The sequence below is a fragment of the Mchenga conophoros genome, linkage group LG10 (genome assembly GCF_057382185.1).
Source record: "Mchenga conophoros isolate Kocher_MC1m ecotype Shallow Benthic linkage group LG10, M_conophoros_male_GT1.1, whole genome shotgun sequence".
NCBI classification, from domain to species: domain Eukaryota; kingdom Metazoa; phylum Chordata; class Actinopteri; order Cichliformes; family Cichlidae; genus Mchenga; species Mchenga conophoros.
This window is the reverse complement of record NC_140535.1, coordinates 11,131,872-11,157,375: the sequence shown is the minus strand read 5'-3', so window position 1 is coordinate 11,157,375 and position 25,504 is coordinate 11,131,872. Positions and strand designations below refer to the sequence as shown.

General features: G+C 39.6%; 1 protein-coding gene across 2 annotated transcripts in view; it reads right to left on the bottom strand.

Annotated features, from left to right (window-relative positions):
- The window catches only part of nlgn2b (neuroligin 2b), a 68,946-nt gene that overhangs the window by 14,764 nt on the left and 28,678 nt on the right, over positions 1–25,504 (bottom strand). For both annotated transcript variants that reach the window (XM_085288530.1, XM_085288531.1), the window contains exons 3-4: positions 22,426–22,479; positions 16,216–16,365 (exon numbers count right to left, since the gene is read on the bottom strand). In XM_085288530.1, the coding sequence (XP_085144656.1) occupies positions 16,216–16,365; positions 22,426–22,479 (204 nt within the window). The remainder of the gene's footprint in view (positions 1–16,215; positions 16,366–22,425; positions 22,480–25,504) is intronic.

Sequence of the window (25,504 nt, the reverse complement as noted above, 5' to 3'; positions counted from 1 at the left end):
CTTAGCAGTATTTACTCAGGCGCTTCCTGTGAATAAATACAATTTCCTATCCGGTCGTTAAGTCTGACGTCACTAGCCGTGTCTGGGCCTAAACTCCGCTGCAGGTCCATATATCAAACGATCACTATGGCATTACTGAGAGTTGAAAAACTGTCTAAAGTCTTTCATCTTTAATAAAATGATCAGCGTTCTGCTCTACCAGGTGTAACAATTGAGTTTAACATCCAGGCATCCATGAAAACGGAATTTATGACATTTAACGGAATTAGAAGTTAGCAGGAAGTTAGCTTGCAAGCTTCTATCTAAATACAATATAGCATGTCCTGACTGTGGGGTTTTGGAAACAAATTAAAACGTACAGCTCTGTTATCACTTCCAACATAAATGAAGACAGAAAACTAAACAGCAGTGACGTTTGATGTGCTACGTGACCGCTAGCGGCTCAGCTATGTTAGCATAATATAAACAAGCTAACTTTTTTTCCACTCGATAAAAGTTAACGTGAGTGTTCTCGGTGGTCAGGAACAAATGTAATCGCATGGCGGGATGCTGTAAAAGGACTTCAGCCAAGAGAACAATTGAGATAATCCATCCACAATACGAGGTTAGTCATTCATATACTGCACGGGCTGGGGTGTAGTTACATCCTAAGGTTTTAAAAACTGAGCTTAAATAAATGATTAGCGGTAATAAAAGCCAAGGGAGGTCAACAGTGATCACTGACTGTTTTAGGAGCTTTTTGAGATTAAATAGAAGAAAATACAAAACATTAAACATGTTAACAACACAAAAGCCATATTAAACGCAGACTACTTTAGGCCTGGAAGTAGGATTCGTCACGTCATCACTGAACGACCGGATTGTTGCCTATAACTAATACCAGGGGGCAAGATTTATGGAGACAGAGTTTTATTATGGCTTAGATCTAAGGGTCATATAAGGCACAAGGCTGTTTTGATCTCAATTATGTAAAATGGGGCTAATTTGGAGTGAATTTTTAGGGAAAAAAAGGACAAAAAATGGCTGACCGTGCAAGTCGGTAACCTGCGGCAAACAAAGATGCTCAGCTATCTCGTCATGCTAATGTGGTCGCTCTCTGTTCTGACTGTTTTCTCCACAACACTGTTAGCAAACAGTAAATTACCCTGTAGGATAATGTAGTTATTTGGTGCCACTGGTCACTCTGTGTCAGTGACTGTTATCACTGAAACATGGATCTCAGTTCAGGCTGAGTCTGGAAGCCAGCTTGCTAACTTATTACGGTAGTGTTAAAAGAAAATCCTGTTAGTGCAATGTTATAACTTTTTTAATAACACTTAAAAGCCACTTTGCTAAGACTTCATGATGCATGCAGACTGCACTGTTATGATACCTACTGTATTATATACTCAGTGTGAATACACTGACCTATCCACACTGAGCCTGGTACAGCATCACCACCTGCCCATGTGCACTGTGTTAACTTAGAGTCTGTAAACAAAGCCAATGACAGCTAAATGGGCTGAACATGGTTCCCTGTTGGCAGTGCCTTAGTAGACCGTAGGGAGCTATGGACAGCCCGTCTACCTGCAGTGAGCATCTGCTGCCAAATGGAAACAGTGTCCAAAGTTTGTGGTAAAACCAGCCTGTGGGCTACTCTTACTTGTGCTGTTCAAACATGTCAGGAGAAGAGGAAAGTCATAACATATGAAGAGCTGAAGTGAAACTGAGTGTTAAAAAACAATGAAAAGTGTCCACTGCAGCCATCATCTGTGCTCTGCTGTATTTTTAACTTGTTGTTAAAGATGTTTTGCTTTAAGCTTGTCCGATTACTGGTGAACTCCCTTCCCTGCTCCAGTCCAGCATCTCATCTACGTACAGCTGATCTATGAGGCGTTGAGCTTTTGGAGGCTTGCACGACACCATGTTTGCAAAGGTTGAAAACCCCTCACTCTGTAGGCAGTCTGAAGGCAAGCGCCTACGCAAGCAGACATGACAGCAGTACTATAAAACAAGAATAAGATAATTGTTCCACTGCATGCCCTGAGTCCTACCACAGGAGAATGCCACCATCACTACAAAATCACAATATGATGCATATGTTTATGCATCATATTGTGATGTGATGTGAGATGCTTTGCATTGATGGTTTATATCTGAATGTGGGACATTTACTGGGCAAAATATGAAGCGGATCAGAGTGCGTACATTTCGAAGTGGATTGTAATACATCAAATATATCAAGGGAATACTGTTATTTTATTTTAATATACATTATGCCTATTTTGCAGATATCATTTTTGGCGTTCTGAACCCTGTGCTGCCTTTCTAACATAAGACGAGGTAAAACCAGCCAATAAGATGTAATGTTTAACCGGTAACAAGTTTTACAATACTTGCAATGTGGCAAATGTGTTGGCTTTGATATATTAGAATGATAATAACCCATTTTCAAGCCAGGACTGTTCATTCAAGAATTAAAACACCAGTCTTTGAAAACCAGGCCTGCCACATCAAAGCAAAGCCTTGCCCGGCTAAACTAATCAAAACGAGCAGGTCAATCATCTGGAGGCGGGATCTTTAGTGTCCACCACTTTAACATCAATTGTCAAGGAAAGAACTCAGAGGGACTAGCTGGACTCGGAGCATGAATGGGGCAGTAAAGCTCTCATGGCTCTAGGCTTTTCCGATTTCCAATTGCAAGGCTCAAATTGTCAAAACGTGCAACTTAAAATGCGAACGTGAAGACTGAGGAGGCTTTAAAAAAGACTTTTAGAGTAATCTTTCTAATTTGGCAACCCTCTAATATGTCAGATGTTCTCTGTCATTAAGAATGTATGTACCTCTGTTAGGTCATAGCCAGCTCAACACAGCCTTTTCTACAAGAAAGTGTATCCCTTCCAGATTCACTATTCAAATAGTTATAGTAAGAGTTATAACAATAATAATAGAGCTTTAAGGTATTGGCCCAAGGGCAGTTGGGGCACAAGCACTTGGGAAGGGACAAAAGTGTCAGAGGTCAGGGAGAGGTCAAGGAAAAGCTTTCAAAAGCTCCAGGGTGCTTTGTTCTAGTTAGACCTGGGGTTCAAAACATAAGGCCCAGGGGCCAAAATCCACCCAGCAAAGACTCCAACCCAGCTCCCTGGACTGGATGTCTTTCACTAAACAGAGCAGCATTTCTCTTCATTTCTGTAGAAAAACTGTAAAAAATAACTTATTTTTCTTATATTAGGATATCTAAAGATTAAAGTTCTTTCCACTGACAGAAAGGGCGGCTTTACTGGTTTGGCCCGCTTAAGATTAAAGTGGGCTCCATGTTTCCCACAATGTAAAATGAGTTTGTCATCCCTAAATTTGACTGAGAGAAAAATGAAGGCTAGCATAATACTAAAGGGTAGTCTAAATCAGGGGTGCCCAATCCCGGTCCATCCAAATGTCATACTTTCGTTTGGATGAAGCCAAGTGACCCAAAAACTCTGGGAACACATTTTAGTTCATTTAGACCAGGGCTGCCCAATCCCAGTCCTCGAGAGCTACTATCCTGCAGCTTTTAGATGCATCCCTACTCCAACACAGCTGAATCAAATGGTTTGATTACCTCTTCAGCATGCCATCATGTTTGGCAAAGGCCTGATAACAAGCCATTCATTTGATTCGGGTGTGTGGGGACAAGGATGCATCTAAAAGCTGCAGGACGGTAGCTCTCGAGGACTGGGATTGGGCAGCCCTGGTCTAAATGAACTAAAATGTGTTCCCAGAGTTTTTGGGTCACTTGGCTTCATCCAAACGAAAGTATGACATTTGATTTACGTTTTAAAATGGTATGACTTTGCTTACACATACAGCTAGTCATTGAATGTGGCTATCTTAAGCATTCAAGTATTCACACATCCACAGGAAATCTTTAAGGAAAATGGAGCTCTCTGCTTCTATCCGACAATAATTTGTGACTTCACCTGCTGGATTATACGAAAGCAACCATCAGACCTAAATAACCCCATCCGCTGGTTGGCTTTCCAGATTGGCGCTTGCTTTACACTCTGAGACAGTCCATATATAGTTCAATAAAGATGACTAGTTTATGACCACATGCTACTTTACATAATGCAGCCAAGTCTCAAATAGGTTTCTGAGCAACGTCATCAAAATGTACCAGGAGGCTGAACACAAATCAAGATGACTGGGAACTTCTGGCTACATGTAAAACCCTTTTTAGCGGTTTTAAACTGCACAAAGTGACCAGAGCAAAATACTGGCCACAATCCTGGACTTTGCACTGGAATTAGAGGAATATGTGCACCTTTCAAGTTAAGACAATGAACCTTGTTGGTATGGGTTTTTTTTCCAGGGGAACAGTACAAACATCCTTCTCTGTGATCAGTGTTTCAGTAAGCAGTCTGATGTGCAATGTCACTCCAGTCATCTTTAATAGAAGACAACAGTCTATCTGGCCTATTTTTGAGAAAAAAATCTTTTCACAGATGTCACGAACAACTAATGGCACAAATATGTAACCAGAATTTGGGCATCTGCGCACCATAACTTGCGCAGAAAAAGCTGTTATTACATATTGTTGCTTCCTGGCTTTTGCTCTGATTTAGGACAGAGCTCCAGATTTATTACTAATTCCAGGCCAAACATTGTTTGGTCTGTGATGCGGTGCTTCCAGCATCAAGTTTCAAATTATCTTGCCAAAAACCGACAGACAACTGTCAAAGGTGAAATGTAGTAAACCGTGAATTGCTTTGGATAAGCCACTGGTGACTGTCACACCCAAAACAACAATTATTTTTCTGGTTTCCAGCAACTGAACACTGAAAATAACCATTTTTGGTTTCATGACATTGCATTGGCATGTTTTCCACCTCCCTGCTGCACATGGATCCTAGATTGTTTGTACAGTATGTCACCTAAACGTGCATAGTGGCTGAATAAATGTTTACCGTCGCAGGGCAATGCACAGCATAACCTTGCGTATGCAACTATATACAAGGTCACAGCCACAGTGTGTTTACATAAACTGTGTTATAATACTTTCTCCTGAAGCAGTATTGTTTTGTGAACTAAATTCCCATTCTAGATGTTTTCTCGTGCGAACAAAAGAAACACACTGAATAAGAAACTGAGTTAAAGGGCAGTTTGTAAAAAAAAAAGGTGGTATAGCTCAGTACAAAGGGACAGATGGTAGGAACAGACAAAGCACATTTTCAAGTGTGTTAAATAGCAAATTAAGTTTTATTGTTGATGATTATTAATGAAAGTGATGGCGATGCTGATGAAGGTAACAGCAGCCATGATGACAGTGGTGATGATAACCTGCCAAATTGACCTTTCTACTACAGTCAGTGTGACACAACACAACTCTCATTCCACACTCTTCACTGTACTTACACTACAGTCAACAAGCACTTGAAGCCTGGAGTGTCGTGTTGGGTTAACTTGGCTTAATTGTGATTCACATTACAGAGTGCACAGTTATTTTGCTGACTTTTGGGGGTTTTCTTTCAATATGACTGTTTGCCTTGGACAAAAAGTGCAAATTCCAGCCACGATGACAGCTGATGTGTCACTTTATCATAGCTTAAAAAAAGTAAAAATCTACGTTAACTTAAAGTCAACATTTGACTTGTAATGAGCATTAATTAAAAAGTTTTTTCATTCATTTTTATTTTGGAATTTAATCCTCAAATGCTGTGACAGGATATTTCACATTCAAAGAAAACACTGCAATCAGCAAAGTAAGCAAAGAATATGCAACCTCAAAGAGTGACCTCGTCTTGAGCAGGCAATAATGTTTGTTATGAAATGGCTGTAATGTGATAATGATTTTGAAAAGAAAAAAGTATGATTAAACTGTAATATAGAGATAATTGGATTACCAAATTTATAAGAAACCACAGCTGCTGCCTGTCTCTATAGTGCAGTGTTTAGTGTTGGATGGATTATTAAAAAACAGAAATCATGTCTCAGTGCTGTAGCAGAAATATTACTTTGAAAGGATTAACCCCACTAATCAAGATATCACATGTTACTATGTAATTGTATTATCCTTGCATCATCCCAGCAATTGACTGGTTCTTAGCCTTATGTGGCTCTGACCTGGTAACATATTACCACTGACCTGTGCCGCTTATCAAAACCATGTGCACGTGGAAGTGTCTCCTGCCCAGCCAAGTGCTGAGCTGCCTGCCACAGTTGCCTGGCAACTGTCTAGGACTTCAGGCAAAATGAAATGGACAGGCACTCACGAAGGCACTCGGATACCCACATTCAAGCACTTCCATATTCAAGTACGCAAACAGCAGCATGCAAATGCACGTGAACTCCAAAGTCAGTGCATGTACATGCAGGCAACTTCACAGTATGTGCTAGCATGCTAGCTCTAGTGCCGCTCTCTTTGAAAGGCCGACATGAAGGGAGGGAATTCGGTTTATCTTCCACCATTGAAGATAAGTCAAACAAGTTCCCTCCTCTACTTTCTTTCTCTTTCAGTAAGTTTTCCTTCTGATCCACCACCCACACCCCTCCCATCTGCTGAGTTGGGTTTCCTACTGACTTTAGTGCTGAGAACAGCAGTTTATGAGGCTGAACTCATGCATATTCAACACTTGCTTGAGGTAGCAGCCAAGGAACTGTGAGGAGAGTCATCAACCTCTAAAGATACAGGTTGAAGACAGTGAAGTGAATGGATGAAAGAGAAACAGAGGAGGAGTGAGGAAACCATGGAGGGAAATTTAAAAACAAACTGTATGATAATAACTGGAGCTTCCAATACCTCTGGGATTGTTACCAAAAGCTCTTTCCACAATGCATCTACTCTTTCTCTAATGTATGCCAATGAGGAGAGTCATTATAAAAGCTATTATTCCCAATAGATATCGTATTGCGTCTACAATAGGATGAAATATTTGCATTAGCTGGACTTTTATTCATTTTGGGACAAGATACAAAAAAAAAAAAAGACCAACACAGAGATTGTTATTGGTATGTTGTGTCTTTACTCTAATTCTCTCTTAGTGAACTGCACCATTCAGAACATCCTCTGTTGTCACCCATATTTGTAAAAGTCATTCACACATTTTAGCCCTAAAACTACGCTCAGCCATATTATTGCTTTACAGAGATAGGAACATCTGCAGAGCAATTTACAGGACTGAACAGAATAACTGTAGTAGGTCACTGAACATATTTCTGTGAACAGAGAAGAAAGAACAATAGGAGAGGGAGGGGGGTGGAGTTGAGGGTGAAGGATTAAAAAAGGGAAAAAAAAGAAAGAAAGACATGAAACAGGTATTAAATCAAATATTGCCCAAAGCTACTGTCAGATGTTAACTGACAGACAGTAGAGAGGAATACAGTGAAGGACGAATTATATAATTTCATTGTGACGTCACGCAGGAGATGATCAGAGATGTCTACATTCAGAGGAAAGATGTAGATTTTATTTTATACACACAGGAAAGGTGATTGAAAAGAGGAAACAAAGCGTTCTTGTCTCTGTATATGTGAGTCACAAAATTAATGAAGCACAGGTAGAGGCATTATTATACAAAAAAAGGAGCGGGGAAAAAAACCCTTAGCAGATGGTGAATGTCTCTTGCACACTGAAGACTCTGTTTAGATGAGCAGAATAGAGTGGATTGGATCACTCAATACTGTGCACCGGAGTCGGGGATTATCTGCTATGTGTGTATGTAACAGTAGATTAATATGACAGGAGAAAATCACAATAGAAAATTCTTTAACTCAGAGAGATGCTATTGTAGTTCACCTCTTGCACATTCTTGCTGGATTATCTTTTTTTTTCTTCTTTTTTTTTGGTTACACAAATCTGTTAAATCTCCTTGTCGGCACCAAGGGTTTGATTTGAAGACTAGCTGGCAGGTCCGTTTCAATTATGCATCATTCTGTATGTCAAGTATACCCAGAAATGAAATTATAACGCAATTGGGTTTCACTTCCACTGAACTAATGTTAGTTCAGTACACCGCCCATAGGCCTCTGATGTCATTGTATTTATTACCTTACTTATCTCGTTCAATTTTTTCTCACAACTGTCCACTCAAATGGCACCGTGCCATGCAATAACACCAGGCTGCCATGCAAATTTGAAAAGCAGCGGTTCAAACATCATGTTGCCTCTCAAGACTTTTCAAAGCTTTTCAAAGTTCTGTTTCAGAAACGCCTTATTGCTCATGAAAACTGCAGCCTGCCTGAATAAAAAATCAAGTCAAATTAAATGAATTAAGAGTCTTGAAACAGAGCCTCGTCTGCAGTAGGGGACGCAATTTTAATCACAGGGCTAATATTTCAGACATGAAGCTATTTTAATTAATGATATGGTGTCATTAATCATACTTGTTACATGTATCCACTCAGCCTCTTAATATGGCAGTTCAGGTGCCCAAGTGATTGGCAAACATTTATGTAATTTTACATTTACTTACGCATAATGGTATTTAAATGTGGATATTTCACTTTAATCACTGCCTCCACTATTAGGTAACAGTCAGATTAAGGCTTTAGCACTGAGTAGATGACACAAATGAATGCTAACACCAATTATGGCACAAAACGGGGACAGATTCATCAAGCTGAATGAAAAATCTTGCCATCAACCGAGATCTATCTGTCATGTAAAGGGGCATTTAAATTATTTAAATAAATGAACCTTTTTTACATTTCGCTAGTATTAAAAATATCTCAGTTAGTTTTACAGTTAATTCTATCCTGAAATCACGAGTTAATACTGATAATAGACACTGGAGCAAAGTTTTATCTGAAATGTGTAAATCACCCTGAAAAGAAGAAAATGTGTGAATAATGTCTTTCACTGCCAGAAAATGTTCCTCCTTTCTTACTTGTTGAATTCCTCCAAGGGAGGAGAGACGCACAGTCTTGAAATCTCAGATTTAAATTCAGAACAACTGTGAGCAAAGACACAGCTTGAATATCTCTGATGTTATATCATAAACATCTACGGGATACAAACAGAGGAATAGATTTCAGTTGCATACACTGGAAAGCAGCGCACAACAGTGACTGCCCACTTTTTTAAGCGCTCCAGTTCTGTAAGTGAATTTTGTCCTCGTTTAAAAAACAAACAAACAAAAAAAAAACCACATATAAATGTCTTGAACCAAGCCAATCAGCTACGAAGTGAATTATAACCATAAAAAGATTTGATTTGATTGTAAAATAAAATGTAAAAAAAAAAAAGAAAAAAAAGAAAAGGGCAAAAACACATCATTACGGTGTGATTGTAATACGTGTGAAAGAAATACTCATCCCAAAATACATTGCAGATGCAATGTAATACATTACACAGAAAACCACATTTGAGCTTCTGGAATTTAATCGTTTCTCATTATTGTAGTCCTGTAAAATAATATACTTGAATATATTTGGTAATATGTGTAGGGTACACCGCTCTTGTGGCTTCTAAAGTTTCACATTCACTATGTTTGCAGCAATCAGAGATGTAGCTGGATTCTGGGTAGATTAGTTCCGTAAAAGAAAAACAAGCTTGATGTCATACAGACCTGTGGTTTTTACAGAAGAACATGCCATTGTTTTACAGTGTTGTAGCTCATAGTTAGTCTACTTTGGATGGTTACAACATCACAATCAGTCATAATCGACTGAAATTTAGGTACTTGAGGCCTGGACAATTTAAGGTCCCTTATGTGTGGCATGTAGGTTGTAGAGCATCAAGTAAGGGGAGCTGCATAAATGATCCTTCTCTTATTTGATTGGTGCAGCTGTGTATTTGGCTACCAGCCTGCGACACAGATTGGTGTCAGTTTCAGTCAATATGCCTATAAGTCCTTAGGGTTCACTGAAAACTGTCTCTGGCTACTGATCCATGTGTCAAGAGCCTCATGCACGTTATAATACACATTATAAATAATGTCCGCAAAGCATTAAACACACTTTTGCAAGGAACAAAAATAACACGAAATGTGAAATATTTAGAAATATGTAATTTGTAGAGTGTAGATAGAGGATTTTATAGCTGAATCTACTCACAAACAGATAATGTTAGTTTTTGATTCTGTTATTACAGTGAATGCATCATCACTAGGCAAAAAGAAAAAAGAAAATGAGGGTTGTGAGAAGACTTTGTCTAGATGCAAAGAGTGGGAGGTGTGTTTTATTTGTATTTAGAGAGGAGCTGAGTGGTGAGAAGGCAGCAGGCTGAAGTTAATTGACAGCACTGGCTAAAAATACTGTTTATGTCATATTTAAAAGGATGTGTTTGAGAACAACAGGCAACACAATGTAAAGTGATTCCGAAGGCTGACTGAGCTATGCACTATTTATGGATGCACTGACACTGTTTGACTTGACTTTCACTAAAAATGTTTCAATGCACAAGATTTTAAAATAAAACATATTAAATAAAAGATAAAATGATAAAATTACAGGAGTGTCACAAACAGAGTACATGAGCACATCATTTTTAGATACGTCATTTTTACCTACCAGTCTCTAATTAATGAACAACTCAACTAAGCATAATACAGCGTAAGACATTATGAAGGCTTTTCTCTGCATTTTGTAATTATAAATACAAAGTAAGGACATTCTTTTCATTTCTGGGTAAGATTAGTAGAGCATTTTAAACAGTTAATTATACTGTTATCAATGGTCATGATAATTTGCTTACTAATGATCAAGGAACTGACCTCACAACCTATTTTATTCATTCAGTGGGCTAGCTTCAGTCATTGTGCAAATGTACTACTTATAAAGTTGGGGAAACCTGCAGTCAGCTGAGACCGAAGAAGTCAGTCAGATGGGTGACAGTGTTTCTCCCACTGAAAATGCTATGTCCGGATGAACAGAATCAACCATTTGGGAGTTAATTAGAATTTTTTTTGTATTTAATACACATGCAATTCAAAAACGCAAGAGATAAAAACATTAGTAAAGACTTGCTAGCTTAAATTGTAAAATGACTGATTTGATGCTATACTACTGTGGTACCGTAAGTGGTTTCAGATATCTCTCTTTGAGCACTAGTGTTCAGTTCAGTGTCCATTTGTACGTGTTACCAATTAAATCTTTAACAAGCAACCTTTTCTGATCAATAAGCTAATGAACTGTAACTTTAAAATAGCAAACATTATACAAGCTAATGTAACTAGCTTGTAGTTTAAGCTAATGCCCGTACCAACTCAGCACCTGCTTTTACTTTTCAGTCTGTCTTCTGCCAAAAAAATATATTGCTAACATTTTAAAAAATGGTCTGACGCCACTGTGTCAAGAATTTGAAACAATTTTGTTATATAGAAGCTTGTGTTTAAGTACATAGGATTTTTTTTTTTACTTTGGTATCAAACTAGCGTATTCAGAATCTGTGTATTTCTACAAGTACTACTAGAGACGCCTACATTTCTGCTATTGTGACAGCCCAAGCAATATGTTAAACTTATCTCAAATTGACATAAGTATATGATATATGATGAGTATATAAAAAACTTGAATGTTTTTTTGAGGCAGCACACATAAAACACAATTTTCAGGGAATTTACATCAAATTTACCATGTTTTCAAGCAACTTTAAATCATATACATACAACATTTTTATGCTGTGAACAAGATGATATTAAACATGGTGGAATTTACTCCTAAATAGGTTACTTGCTTACTTGCAAGTAAAGAGCTGAAATTGGGAAGAGAAATGTTTCCAGAAGAAGCGTTTCATCTCTCTTCCTGCGGTGAAAAATGTTCTCACTCTCAGAGCCCACGATGGTGGGCCTTTCCCCAGAGTTCATTAATTAGTTAATTAGTTAATTAGTCTAAACAGATGGCTATGCAACACAAATCAGAAGGCTCTCTGGGCCTGGAGCAGGAGGAAGGTAGGAAAAGGTGAGCTGAGCCGCGATCTCAAATCACAACTGTCACTGAACCTCTGAACCGGGCTGTGTGCTGCAGACATTTTCTTCTGGTTCACTTATTTTATTCCACCACAACGAGGCGCATGATAAATTAATATTACAAATCCATAAAGTATATCATTTGCTGGAAACTGACAGATGCACGTGTTGTACTATAATGAAACCATTAAGTCATGTGCAAGGCTGCTGCGGTCACAATGCAGGAGGGTTTGTTCGAATGAATACTTTGCATCACTGCAGATTTAAAAAAGCATTTCTGAAGGTTTATTTTTAGACTGCTCCCATCTCCCCCCTTCTGTTTCCTTTTCCCTCACTGTCTCTCCATGATTCTCCCTCGCTCATCTGTCTCTGTTTCCTGCACTCTCTGCTTCCCCTATTTCTGACTCCCTATCACTCTTTTAAAGGCGCAGACATTGTATGAAATGAGGTTGGCATGTGTAAGCTCCTGTGAGTGTAAGTACGGGATAATACTTAAGACAAGAATGTAAAACTATTAAAATACCAAATGCCTGTGTTTCTCACTGTGACTCAAATGCACAGTGTCAGTGAGGAGTGCTATTAAAATTGCAGATGGATGGTGCATTATTTATATATATATTTTACGCATGGCACGCAACCAATTGCCTACACACACTCTATCACATGCAAAAGAAGGACTTTGTGTGCACACAGACAAAAATGCATACATGCTTGTGCCACACAGAACATGCAAAAAGACACACACACGCATACACACAAGGATTATCGCCTTAGTACAGTAACCCATTTAAAGCATATCTGAGAGTCAGAGTGAGAGAGCACACATTCGCCCACATACCAAAATTTTCAACAACATTAAAGGAATCGAGGACACTGCGTCATAATCACTCAGCAGGATCTATCTCCACCTCTCTCAATGTGCATCTTGCATACTTTAATGATTATATGTGGACGTTCTGTACAACACATGAGTGCACTCCACACATCTCTAATGTGGATCACAGCAAAAATGTCAATGTAAATCAAATACCTTTACGGTCCGGAGCCAAGGTCGAAGTGAGTGTAAGGAAAGCAAACGAGGATGCCAATGAAGAGCATTTGGAATAGCTTGTAATTTTATGCAACAATATCAGTTCCAAATTGTGAACTCAGTCTTTTGGCTCGGCTTTTTAATGATCGTGATTTGTCAGGCAGCTGCGAAGAAGAACACGCAGAAAGGTGAAACTGAGCCGTGTAAAGCAGCAGGTCCGGGCCCTCATTTCGCTAACTCTCAGTTTGTCCTTGTCCCTCTGCCTCTCCGCTGGCATTGTCAATAACAGTGTGGCTCACGTTACCCTCTGCTAATACTTGCAGAAACTCTTGGACTCCATCCTAAACTACTCCCATTTCTCTGTTTATCATTATCCTGATATGTTGAAACAGGCGTGATGCAATAAACAAGATCTGATTACCCAACCTGGCAGCCGCAATGAATGACACAGGGAGCCTGTGTGCAAACACCTCCAAAAGATGACACCAAATGTAAATACTTGACTCCACTGATATCCAGCAGCAAAAAGGGCTAGGCGTACACATGCACACAGCTCAGCCCACACTCACTGGCTCATGAGCTCTATAAAAATGAACAAACAGAATACCCCTTGATACAAAAATACAATGACAGCAACAGACGCAGTTCTGTTTTCTGTTGCTGAATGTTACACCAAAGGCGCTAAGTTGTTGTTTGTGTCTTTTGAAGTACAGGGACTGTGATCCTGGCTGTCGTCTTTACAGAAAGGCATGTTAATACAAAAATTAATGAATTACTCTAAAAAGGAAAAGCCAGGATGTGAGAAAACAGAAAATACACCTGTTTGTGTTTTAATACAAAGTGCCTGCTGCAGGAAGACATAGAGTCACTGGTGAAATGTGAGCAACAGTAGCCAAAATGATACCAAGATTAGCCAGAACGTTTCAAGACTTGTGGAAACACAATATGGCCGTTTAGGATTGATACACTTTGGATACACTTTGCTTAGGATAGTCTATAAGATTAGATTAGACATCTTATTGTTCTGCTACATGAACTGATACTTCATCAGAAACTGTGGATATGTTTGCATGAAGTTCTTTTAAGCTATAATCTGTCAAAAAATATCTCCGACATTTTTTCAGGCACAGTTTCCACATAGTGTAGGCACTGCATTGCTAATTCCATCATCTGCAATAGATGAAATTAGGCTTTAATGCTTGAGTTGGTTAAAGTTCCTAGATTTAGCAGTACCAGTGAGGCACAAGAGGGGGGGACACACAAAAATACTGCTGCTCATGTACCTGTCAGGATGATCCAGGTTAAACCTTAAAGACACTGGCATTTGAAGTAGTAACGCTGAACGCTTATGTCACGTCTCTGAGTTAGGACATGCTATTTAACTTTATTAGATTGTTTCCTGAGCCTGGTTCCTTCTGGATAAAAAACCCCTCCAGAATCCTCTTTCCTCTACATCCCCAAACATGGGCAAGCCCTCTACAACACACTACACCACAACTCAATTCAACTAATAAATGTATTAATTTGTAAACTGCAGTTTTATGAATAAGTTCTGTGGTCTAAAATTTGATTACACGTTTCAATTTGTTCTGAGGGCATAGTCGCGCATAAACAGAGCATGAAGTTGCTATTCAAGTCAAAACATCACTTTAATCTTATGAACCTTCCTAATCTTAAGAGGTGCTCTTAAAAATGGCCGTAGATTAATAAGTACCTCCTACACAAGAGCAGATGGCTCAGAGAATCTTAAAAGCTGCAGAACTTACTCAAACATGACTTGTATGACTGAAGCTTTTTGCCCTGTGTACTTATTTGCCTGCACTTTTTAAATAAGCGCTAATGGTTTCTATTAAGCATGAAAAAAAAGAGTTAAAGGGACAATAGGAGCTTTGTTTTTGTTTTTTAATTTGTGCTCAAAAGATGTTTTCTTTATCAATTAATTAAGAATAAAACATACTTACACTTTTAATTATACTTTTTGTAATTATGTGTTCTCATGTTTGGATTTTAGCCACATGTCTGTTTTACTCTTTTTATGTTTTTCATAATTTTTATATTTGTGTGTCTTCAGAAGAAAATACAAAAAAATATGGAAAAAACTGAATAAAATATAAAGACAGAGGAAGAAGTGTGCTATTTTACTTTTTATGGGACACTGTTGCTCCTTTGAGATAGTATTTATATTTATACCTGCCTCTTTTTCACACATGCTGCCATCATTTTCCCTGACATGTCTTTTCTACTGTGGCATGTCAACACTGCTAAAAGAAATAAAACTCAAATGGCATCTTTACAGTATATGACATGACTGGCATTAATAGAAATTCACACACCTTGTGATATTAACTCAGACCATGTAAGGACTTCTTTAGTGCACACAGGAGTACAGTAACAGGAGTTCTGATTTTTCAGTACTGGGCAAAACTATTGAGCCAACCCCCATGTCGTTATGTTTTCCTAGGAAAATGGCACATATGTGCAGGGATTTATTAAACATGTGCAAACACAAAAGGAAACATGGTATATAGTGCTAAAACAGAGTTCGCACAATTCTAACAAGCTTGAAAATTAGTATTTGTTATGACCAATTTTATTTTTCAACATACTCCATATCATCACTCCATAAGACCTGTTGCCATGGGTTTTTAGGCCTGTCACTTCTTTGGTCCTCTACTTGTCTAGTTTCCTTAAAAAAATTTTTTTAACAACATACTTTACACAATGCTGAGAAATGCCAAATGTTCAGTGAATAGCTCTTTGGGAATCATTTTGCTGGTGTAAAAATCTTATTTTATGCCTGTTAAACTATGTTATCTTTGGCAGTTCTCACATGTTTCAACAAAAAAATGGAAACTAAGTGTCTGCAGGTAAAGGAGACAATGAAATAACTTCTTTAGCACACACAAGACTACAATAGAAAGAGTTCTGATTTTCATTCATAGGTCAGTGTTGAGTTGCTTAACAAAAAAAAACCCTTCTGAAAATGGTCAAATACAATAACTGGACTGAAAATGAGTGAAAAAGCAAAGAAAAGACTGTCAGAAAGCCTGGAGAACTACTTGTTATGACTACTTTCACAGATTACAGTAAATTTTGGCTCATAGGAAGCAAAATATTTTTTAAAAATGGTGTGTAACTCAAGACGTTTACACAGTAAACTATAAAGAATTTCAGAATGTTATTTTTCATGCATGTGAATGCTGTCATTTTTAAATACAGTTTAACATGGCACACAAGGCCTGGTCTAGCTGAAATGAGGCAGACCAAAACAAAGGTTGTAAATGTATAAACAGTTACATCAAATATCTGACACATCAAACTTACCGAGCACGCCAAGCCGATAGTTCATAGTGACCACGATGACATTTCCATAGGCAGCAAGGACACTACCATCAAACATGTTCCCTGAGCCCTCCATGTAGGAGCCTCCATGGATGAAGAGCATCACAGGCTTCTTACGGCGATCCCGAATATCTGCATAGCACAGATCAATGCAGGTGTTTGTTAGTTTAGAGTTGATCCACTAACATATGTTAAAGAGTTGAAATTCAGCTCCATTAATCCCTGGCTATGGTTTGAAATTTTCTCCTGAAATAGCATCTCTAAAATCAGTCACTAAATGGAAGAATCAAATTGTCTATATATAAGAAACAAATCTAACCTAAAAACAAGTAACAAGGATAATTAAGTTCAATTACATTTTATTTATCGATGACAATTTAATTTAGTCACCTTAAGGCTCTTTATATTGGAAAGTAAAGATCTTACAATAATGGAGCGTAAACCGCAGCAATCATAAAACCACTTGGTGCAGTTCGTGATAGTGGGAAGGAAAAACTCCCTTTTAACAGGAAGAGACCTTCAGCAGAACCAAGCTGAGGGAGGGGCGGCCATCTGCCATGACTGGTTGGGGGTAAGGAGAGGAAAAGGTGTCCTTGTCCTTGTTATTAGTTCAGAGTGAACAAAGAACACTTCTTTTACCTCTGCCTTGTAACAGTAAAGTACAAATCCACTGATATTAAAGGATTTATCTGTTGTGGTTGTTCTAGTACTAGGTATTTAAGTTTAAAAAACCCCCCAAAAAAACCATGCAAACTGTCTTAACCTCAGGCATCCTGTGATTGATGAAAGAAGAAGGTGAAAATACAAAGCACAAAACACTTGTGTTCATCTTCTATTTTTTATTCTGTGATGTTTGTTTCCCCTGTCCTGAGCCCTGATGGTACCTTCCCAAACTGCTATTCCCCTCCATGTTTGGAGCAAATGGTGCAGGCAGTTCTGTTGCCCTCACTGTTATTGGTGTCTTTGTGTCCATCAGTGTGTTGCTATGGTTCACTCTGTCAGCCTCTGTGCCTCGCCACCACCCCCTTCCTCGTCTATGGTACGGCCTGAGTGTCTGAGTGTGGATGAGGCTGAGGGAGCTGCCAGTGCAGCCCAGTTAGGCTGAGCATCTGCACTGTGCAGGGCCTGTAGATAATTTGTATGAAAGCCAGACCAAGTGGAAACATAAATAACAGCCACAGCATCTGTTTACCCTGATGAGCTTCAGCACTCAGAGATGGAGGAGACGGGGAGATAAGAGGAGAGAAAGAGAGATAAAGGAGGGAAGGGGGGGGGGGGGGGGGGGGGCAGGAAAGAGACAGAGGAAGGAGATGAAAATAGGGCAGCATGAGAGAACTGACGGGGGTAGAGAAATGCATGAGAGCTTCACACCAAGAAGAATAAATAAATAAATACGATTTGATAGCATAGATGGAAAAAAAAACTATGAAACGTTACAAAGCAAGTCATACACAGTGAGGTGCGTTAATGAACATTCACACAGGATTCACACAGACACACACAAGCACACATACACACACAAACTCTTGCATAGGCAGCTGCGATGTTGAGTCGCTATGGAAACTGCTTCTCGCTAATAGAACTGCACCAGCCATTCCATCGCACCGACTCACTGAATGCCTGTTGCCGTGGTAACAAATTCCACTCACGTATTTGCACACCCGCCTGCATCACCACCTGAATCTCAGGTTACACATGCACTTGGGTGCGTCACTCACAGTCGTGCGTGCAGACTCACACACACACATACATGCAGACAAGTGGATGTGGTAAAGCGGCACGTATGGCTTCAAACACGCAGGTATGTTTTATAGATAGCACGTACGACACAGGCAGGCTGGCTTTAAATTAAAAAAAAAAACAAAAAAACTTTGAGTTGCACACTCTGATGTGCTGCTCCTTTTCCCCTCTCTTCTCCGGTGTATTCAGAACCTTGGCTGATTTCCCAGAAGATACGTAAAAAAGTTCAATTATCTTGGCATCACCAGGACAGTAGAAAGGAGTGACGTTTCAGCCGGCATCACGAGCAGCGCTCACAGCCACACTCTGTATCTCTCAAGCAGAGAATACATGATTTATCTACATTTTTAAAGTCCCATTTAGCAGTGTTAAGTTTTTACAGCTTTCATATATGACTTTCAGACCCACAGTGGGATCAACCACCCGGGTTCTGAAAAATTAACCCAACCCAGAAATGCCAAAAACTGCAGTTTTTCACATGGCCACTTGAGGCGAGCTCCAAAAGTGATTTAGTCCCCTTAGACTGTCACAGTAAAATGAACAGCACAAAGAATTAGATTTATAGCCTTGTAGGAAAAATATATTTTGCCTGAATGGAGGCAAATTCATAACTCAAAGGTGGGTGTACATTTTCATAACTCACTGTAGTTATACTAGTAAGGCTTTAGGTTAGAGTCCATGGATGCTTTGATTGACAGGTGTGCTAACATAGGGACCTGTAGTTGACTGTTGTGTGTCTTAAGCCTCACCTCTGCCAATAAGTCACTAAACTGTATCTTTTGTTAATATACTTTGATATTGGTCCCTTTTTTTGCAATTTTTATGGCAAATATGCAACGGGATAAAACCCATCTAAGAAATCTGTGCTTTAGTTTTGATGATTGAAATTCTACTATTTTAGTTGTCTCTTACCTTAATCGCTGATTCTGATTAGCAGACATGTGCCTGTGCATCTTGTGCACACATGGTAACTTCTGTCAATGGTGTCATCCAATGTAATCGTGGCACCAGCTAATGTAGCCTAATGTAGCTTCGAGCAGAGGTGAAAACTGCAGAGGTCCGGTAAGCTCAGCTCTTTCTTACTACACACAATGCAGTTTTTAGCCTCAACAGACACCAAGTTTGTCTGTGTGTTAAAATGTTATTCAACATCTATCATTAATCCCTATTAAAGTTTTACTTTTCTCCCTGTACATAAAGCATGTTGATCTATCTCTGTAGCTATATCAACTAAGATAAGATAAGATAACATCAAATTACATTTTTGGGGGTTGTGTAAGGACAGATTCTTTTCTTTCTACTTGTGTCACAGATTACATCTTTAATATTACATTTTTTTAATAGAAAAAAGGCTTAGGGATAGTTATGGGGCTTGGTAATTCAAAATACTGCAGTGGTACTTAAACCACAAAATAGATATATGTGGGGAGGTTGCAATGTTAAACCATAATAAATGAATATTGTTAGCATGATAACTGGAGCTACAGAATTCATAACAATACACACTAATGCGCAAGTATGAATCAGAGGAATTAAAAGGCAAAGTACTATAGCTGGTACTGCTAATCAAATGCACTTGATTAATTGCGTGAGCACAGTGTGAGGATTTTCATAAAAGGAGAAACATCCCAGTAAATTCACACCAAGGTCAGACAGTGCAATACTCCCCAAAACAGCAACAACAACCCCCCCCCCCCCCCCCCCCCCCCCCCAAATAAAAAACAAGAGCTACATCTCAGACTCTATAGGCCTCAGTTAACATGTTAAATGTTCATGTTTATGAGAGTATAATTAGAAATAGACTCAAATATATCTTGTTGGGTTGCCAGGAGAAAACCTCCACTCTAAAAGGAACTGTAAAAAGAAGATGGCAGCGTGGCTTAGATTTGTGAAGCTGCATCTAAACAAACTACACGACTTCTGGAACAACTTTCCTTTAGATAGATGAGACCAACGTAGCGATATTTGACCATAATGCACCACATAACAGCTCATACCAACCGTTAAGCATGGTGGTGGACGGATAATGATTTGGGCTTGTTCTGCAGCCTCAGGACCTGGGGCACCTTGCAGACATTGAGTTGACCATGAACTCCTCTGCGTACTAAAGTATTCTAGTCAAATTTGAGGCCACCTGTTTGAGAGCTTGAACACAATTGTGTCAAGCAACAGGACAATGATTCCAAGCACAGCAGCAAATCTACATAAGAAGGGCTGAAAAAAGAAAAGAATCAATGGCTAAGACCTCAACCCAGCTGAAATGCTGTGACAACCTTAAGGTCTCAATAAAGTGAAGCAACTATGTATAGAAGAGAGCTCCCAAATTCCTCCACGGTGATGTGACAAACTGATAAAGTCATACAGAAAATGATTAGGTCAAGTTATTGCTGCCAAAAGTGGCAGTCCTGTGAAAACCTTCTTTTTCACAGGACTGTATAACTATTTTTGCCGATCTTATCTTGTTTTTCTAATAACAACAAAGGCGAGAAAATATTCACTATCCTAATAAAGCTAAAATTTTAAAAATAAAGATAACAATGAAAAAATCATTAATTTTGAATAAAAGATCATACGCGCATGCACAGTCACAATTAAAAGTGTGCGTTTGCATAATTTTTTTTTGGGGGGGGGGGGTACAGGCATACAAATGCCTAGCTATGCATTCTCTGGAGATTTTGTCACACAATATTTCAGTTTTAAAAAGATGGAATATTTGAATGTGTTTAAGAGAGGGACGTGTCGGAACAATTGAAAGAAGCTCAACACAAATGCAAAAATGATGAGACGATGGAGGGTGATCCACTCAGTCCAAATTTGAGCCTATAAAGCCAATAAGGAGCTGGCTGTCTTCCCTTCCTCCCCCCATAACACTGGCACATTATTCGCTTCTCTCATTTCCACCTAACCTGATACTGTCCTACTCAATATCCACCTTTGTCCTGCACAGACATTCTCACATTAATGTCTTACTGTTTCCAACAGATACTGCCCACTTTCCACTTTTCCATTCCTCCGGTCCTCTCTCATTCATTCCCTTATGGAAATCTTCATTGATTTGGGTGTAAAAGTTTTCAGCCTGCCTCAGCACTTGAACAATTTTCGCACCCGGACCCACAGCCAAGACTCTACACTTTCACAGAAAAAACTTTCCAGCAACAAAGCGCTAATACTACTGTTTTACAACAATGTTTAAGAAACTCTGTCCAATCCATACCTAAACAATTAAGCGAGGAATTCAGCCATGCCCTAGCCCTCCTGATCCTGTCAGGATCCATCAGGTGTCGGCATAAATGTCAAGCTCTACCAGTCTCCTACTCATCCACCCTCTCACTCTCTCCTTCTCCACATCTCTCTCACTTTCAAAGCTCTATAAATGTCATTTCATAATGCACTTGTCTTCATTATGACTGTTTTTTCCCCCTTCCTCTCCCCCACCGCTGCCCTCGCCAGTGCTCTCGCGGTGTTCAGCTTTTTTCTTTTCTTTCATCTCTATTCAATCATTCTGCTCCTCTCCTTTACAATCCTGCATGGATCCTTATTTCTGTTTTCACCGTTAAGAAACCACACAATTGGATTAGCTACATCTGTCTCTTTTTAAAACACAGCAATTAGAAATGCAAGGAAGGGAGAATTCAATACTGAAATAGCACAGAGCCTGAAATACAAAACACACACTGAGGCGCAAACTGGAGCATACGCGCTCGTGTGTTGAGTTGCACATGCGCTGTGCTCAAGTAGACACACATGCACGCACACACACATGCACAAATGGAAATGTGGAGCACTGCATGTGTGTATAATACTATGCAATATACAGTAAGCCTGGGCACGTGTACAAAAACACACGCACTAATTGTCTGCACAGATTTTGGTGCACCAGTAAAGTGTAGTGCGAGCATCTCCCCTTGTCTGCAGTGATCTTGAAAATATACTACAGTGGCAGAAATATGCAGAAGTCCTTCACTTTTTCCCACTTTAAAAATGAAGGATTGGGTAGAGCCCAATAACATTATGAAGGACAATAATTTAGCCGAGCAATTCACGAGAACTTTAGTCCAAGAATAAAAGCGCAGGTGAAGAAGGCCTGAATATCGATTTTCAGTGATGCGTCACGCTGGATAGCCAGAACATCAGAGTGTGGTTAATCAACCACACAGCAACCAAGCAAGGAAAGTTAATTAGCTCCCCGTGCAAGCACACAAAACGCAGCATTTGTGACAAGGGTGGAATAAAAAACAAATACTTTGTATGTGGCTTTTATACGACCAAAATGCGTGCCTGTGAGAAGGAGTGACAGATTTGTATGCTAATAAAGGCAGTTAACACAGGACAATGTAATGTGCACATAGGGTGATTACGCTCAGATGGTTATTAACACAGATGAAAACACCACAACCCCCATGGAGTTTGAAAAATAGAGCATGAGGGGAAAAAAACATGCAATTAAAATACCTTCATCCCTGGGTCTGTTCATTGAAGACTCATCGTGTTTTTTTGTGAGCGGACCTGAGGTTTAGAAAAAAGACAAAAGACAAAATTCAAGGTTGCACTGGTACAAAAAAACAAAACAGAAAAAAAATTAAGAAAAGGATTAAAAGAGAGGGAAAAAATATGCTGTTTCTCGGTTTCATTTCAGTGGCTGTGTACAAGGATTACACACTGTTTCCTTTAAAAATATAACCCCCAAACTCATCTGTTTCATCTGCTTAGGATCTAGTCACGGACTGCCTCGTAAATGACCCCAGAGGCCACTTCTCCTCAACCCTTCTCCCAATCAGTCTTGACACACTGCTGCTTTGTAAAGAAAAATCAATAAACAGAATCAAGCCATCACTCTTTTGGGTCAGAAAAAGCAAAGGAATGCCACGATGCTGCGTGTCCTGCTCTGAGGACTCAAAACACAAGGTTCATCCCTTCACTCCTGTATAAATGTGACTGAATATATATTAGAAACACCAGCCTAAACCTAAAACATGACTTAAAAGTCTTGCCTACCTAATTTGCCAAGAGGAAGTTGGGGGTTTTTGACGGTTATGCCACCTGCATGGGTTTGTGACAGGATTGGCCTCATCAAGGTCAAAGAGGAGCTCTGCATTAAGCTTTAATGGTGACACCAGTTAAATGCACTATAGGGGAGAGCCAATAACGAGCATTTATCACCGTGACCAGCCAACGCCCTGGCATGTCAACCTCTGTAAGTCTTAACTGATAAGGATCCCATTAATTTGTTTTTTTTCTTGGCTTCTGTCAGTGGGGCTTTTTCATCAGCAAACACTTAATGCTGCATTTTGTGTCGTCTACAGCTGCCGCCTGCCCGTTTGGAAGAAAGTCACAAAATACACTAAAACACCTGCAGTCCCACACACATTTAAATCACACACCACGCAAGGAATGTTAACAGTTTACAATCAACTTGTGCTGTCGTCCTTGTACACACCCAGCAGCAAATTTCCCTCTTTCCAATGAAATATTGTTGCAGTCTTTTAAATTTGCTCTATACTCGATTGCCAAGAGGGTTATCACTCTGCTTCTGTGCTGCTGACATGCCTGTTTCTACCCTTTTGCTGAAAACCGTCTTGTAAAGTTATGGCATATATACCTTTCACAGTAGTTCTCATCTATTGACAAAGGAAACACCCAGCACTCCACCATTATAATGCAACATTTTCACATCTCTATCTGTATGAATATGGTTTCCTGGTATAAAATGTTTATCTTCCATTAAAATGGGACAGGATCAATGCTGAATGGATTTGCTGCATCCCATGAACACCATCATCAGGCGCCTGATCCAGAGAGCACTTAGTGCCATAGCAGGAGATGGTATAGTCGTAGGTCCTGGACTACAGAGCAGGCAGGTAAGCAGACCAGTAATGGATAGAAGGGCACATTACTACCCTATCTTGTCGGCACTTCCTCACTACTTATCACCACTCTAAAACCACACCTTCCCGCTTAATGGATGGACTACTCGGATTTCAGTTCAAAGTCCTCATGCCTAATAAGACTTAAACTTTATGTGAAGATGAGCAGCACATCCACACTTTGTCATGGAGCAGATATCGCCCAAAGATATCCACAGTAAATTTGTTAAAAAACAGAAAAAACACTGAAGAATCTTTTCTTCTTTAGTATTATTTTCACTATGAAATAATCAGTTTAAAAGCCTAGCACAGCTAGCCAAAGCCCAGTGTAAAGGCTACAGCCATGCTAGCATTTCTGTAACGGCCCCTAAAGACTGACATTTCAGACATCCCGAGATGTCTGAAATGTCATTGAGAGTTCATTGAGAGCCACACTGTGATGGTTTGGTGTAAGATATCAAGTTTGATGCCCGGAGACTGTATGACTGATAATACCTCCTGAATCCCGGGGTATGATGCGCATCTATGAATCCTTTGCTACTTGCAAAGGACAGCTGGATAACAGCTGGATGTTGGACTACTGTTGTGGAGCCAAAACGGAAAATCATCCAAAGATGACCAGCACAATTCAATTGTGGTGGTCATCTTTCATCTGCACCAGCCCAAAATCACCTAAGTTGGCTTAATTGGTTTAAGCTACATGTCAACATGCTAGCACTGACAAGCCTAACCACAAAGCACAGTGCAGATGAGGTTGATGGGGATGCCACTGGTTTTGCAGGTGTTTATTCATAAACCAAATTACTTGAATAAAAAAACGAGTCACCAAAATGACTCAAGTCTGAACTTAACTTCACAACAATCCATCAAAGAGATGTTGAGACATTTATTATACACTACAAATTCCACAGTGGCTCTATGAGAAACATCACTAAATTATCTAAGTCACTGGATAAATCATTTTAGCATTGGTAGTGGTTTTATTGTGGCTATTTTCCATCATGGCTAAATGCTACAGTGGCTGCGCTTGTGTGTTTAATATACTGAATTTGCACTAAAATAACTGCTCATGGCAGTATCTAGGTCTTGCCCGACTTGACTAGGGTTTGAAGAAATACTACAATGGATTACACAAGACAAAAAGTAGGACCTAGCCAAAGGGAAAAACATACGCTTTTTGGGTCAAAAACATCCATTCCATCTGCTTCCCATCAGCAGAGAAGCCTGCCGGTAGGCTGAGTGCCACATGATGTAATGGGCCACTGGTCAGTGAAATGCTACGGCCTATGCAGGAACATTTAGCTTGGGTTGTCCCAGTACTGTTTGACCTAATGCAGCTCCATCTCTCAGTCGACAGCGTTTCTGTTCGGTTCAGTGAGCTAGTGGCCAGTACGCAAGCTGTCTCCCGTCCCTCTCCATTTCCTCAGTGCAGTAATCGGGATGAAGCTGCAGTATGTCATGTCTGTGGTGGCCTGTCTGCTTGACAAGGTGTCAGACACAGCTTCAGATCAACACCCCCACTTCCTGCAGCTTCTAGCACATGCAGTCCTATCCTTTTGCTCTCTATCTCTTCTACTGTGGCCCCAGCCCCCAGCTCCATTCTTGCCTCCGCTGTCCTGCCTCCTGAAATATGGTTTTTAATAAAGAGCACGGTAAATGCCTGCTCT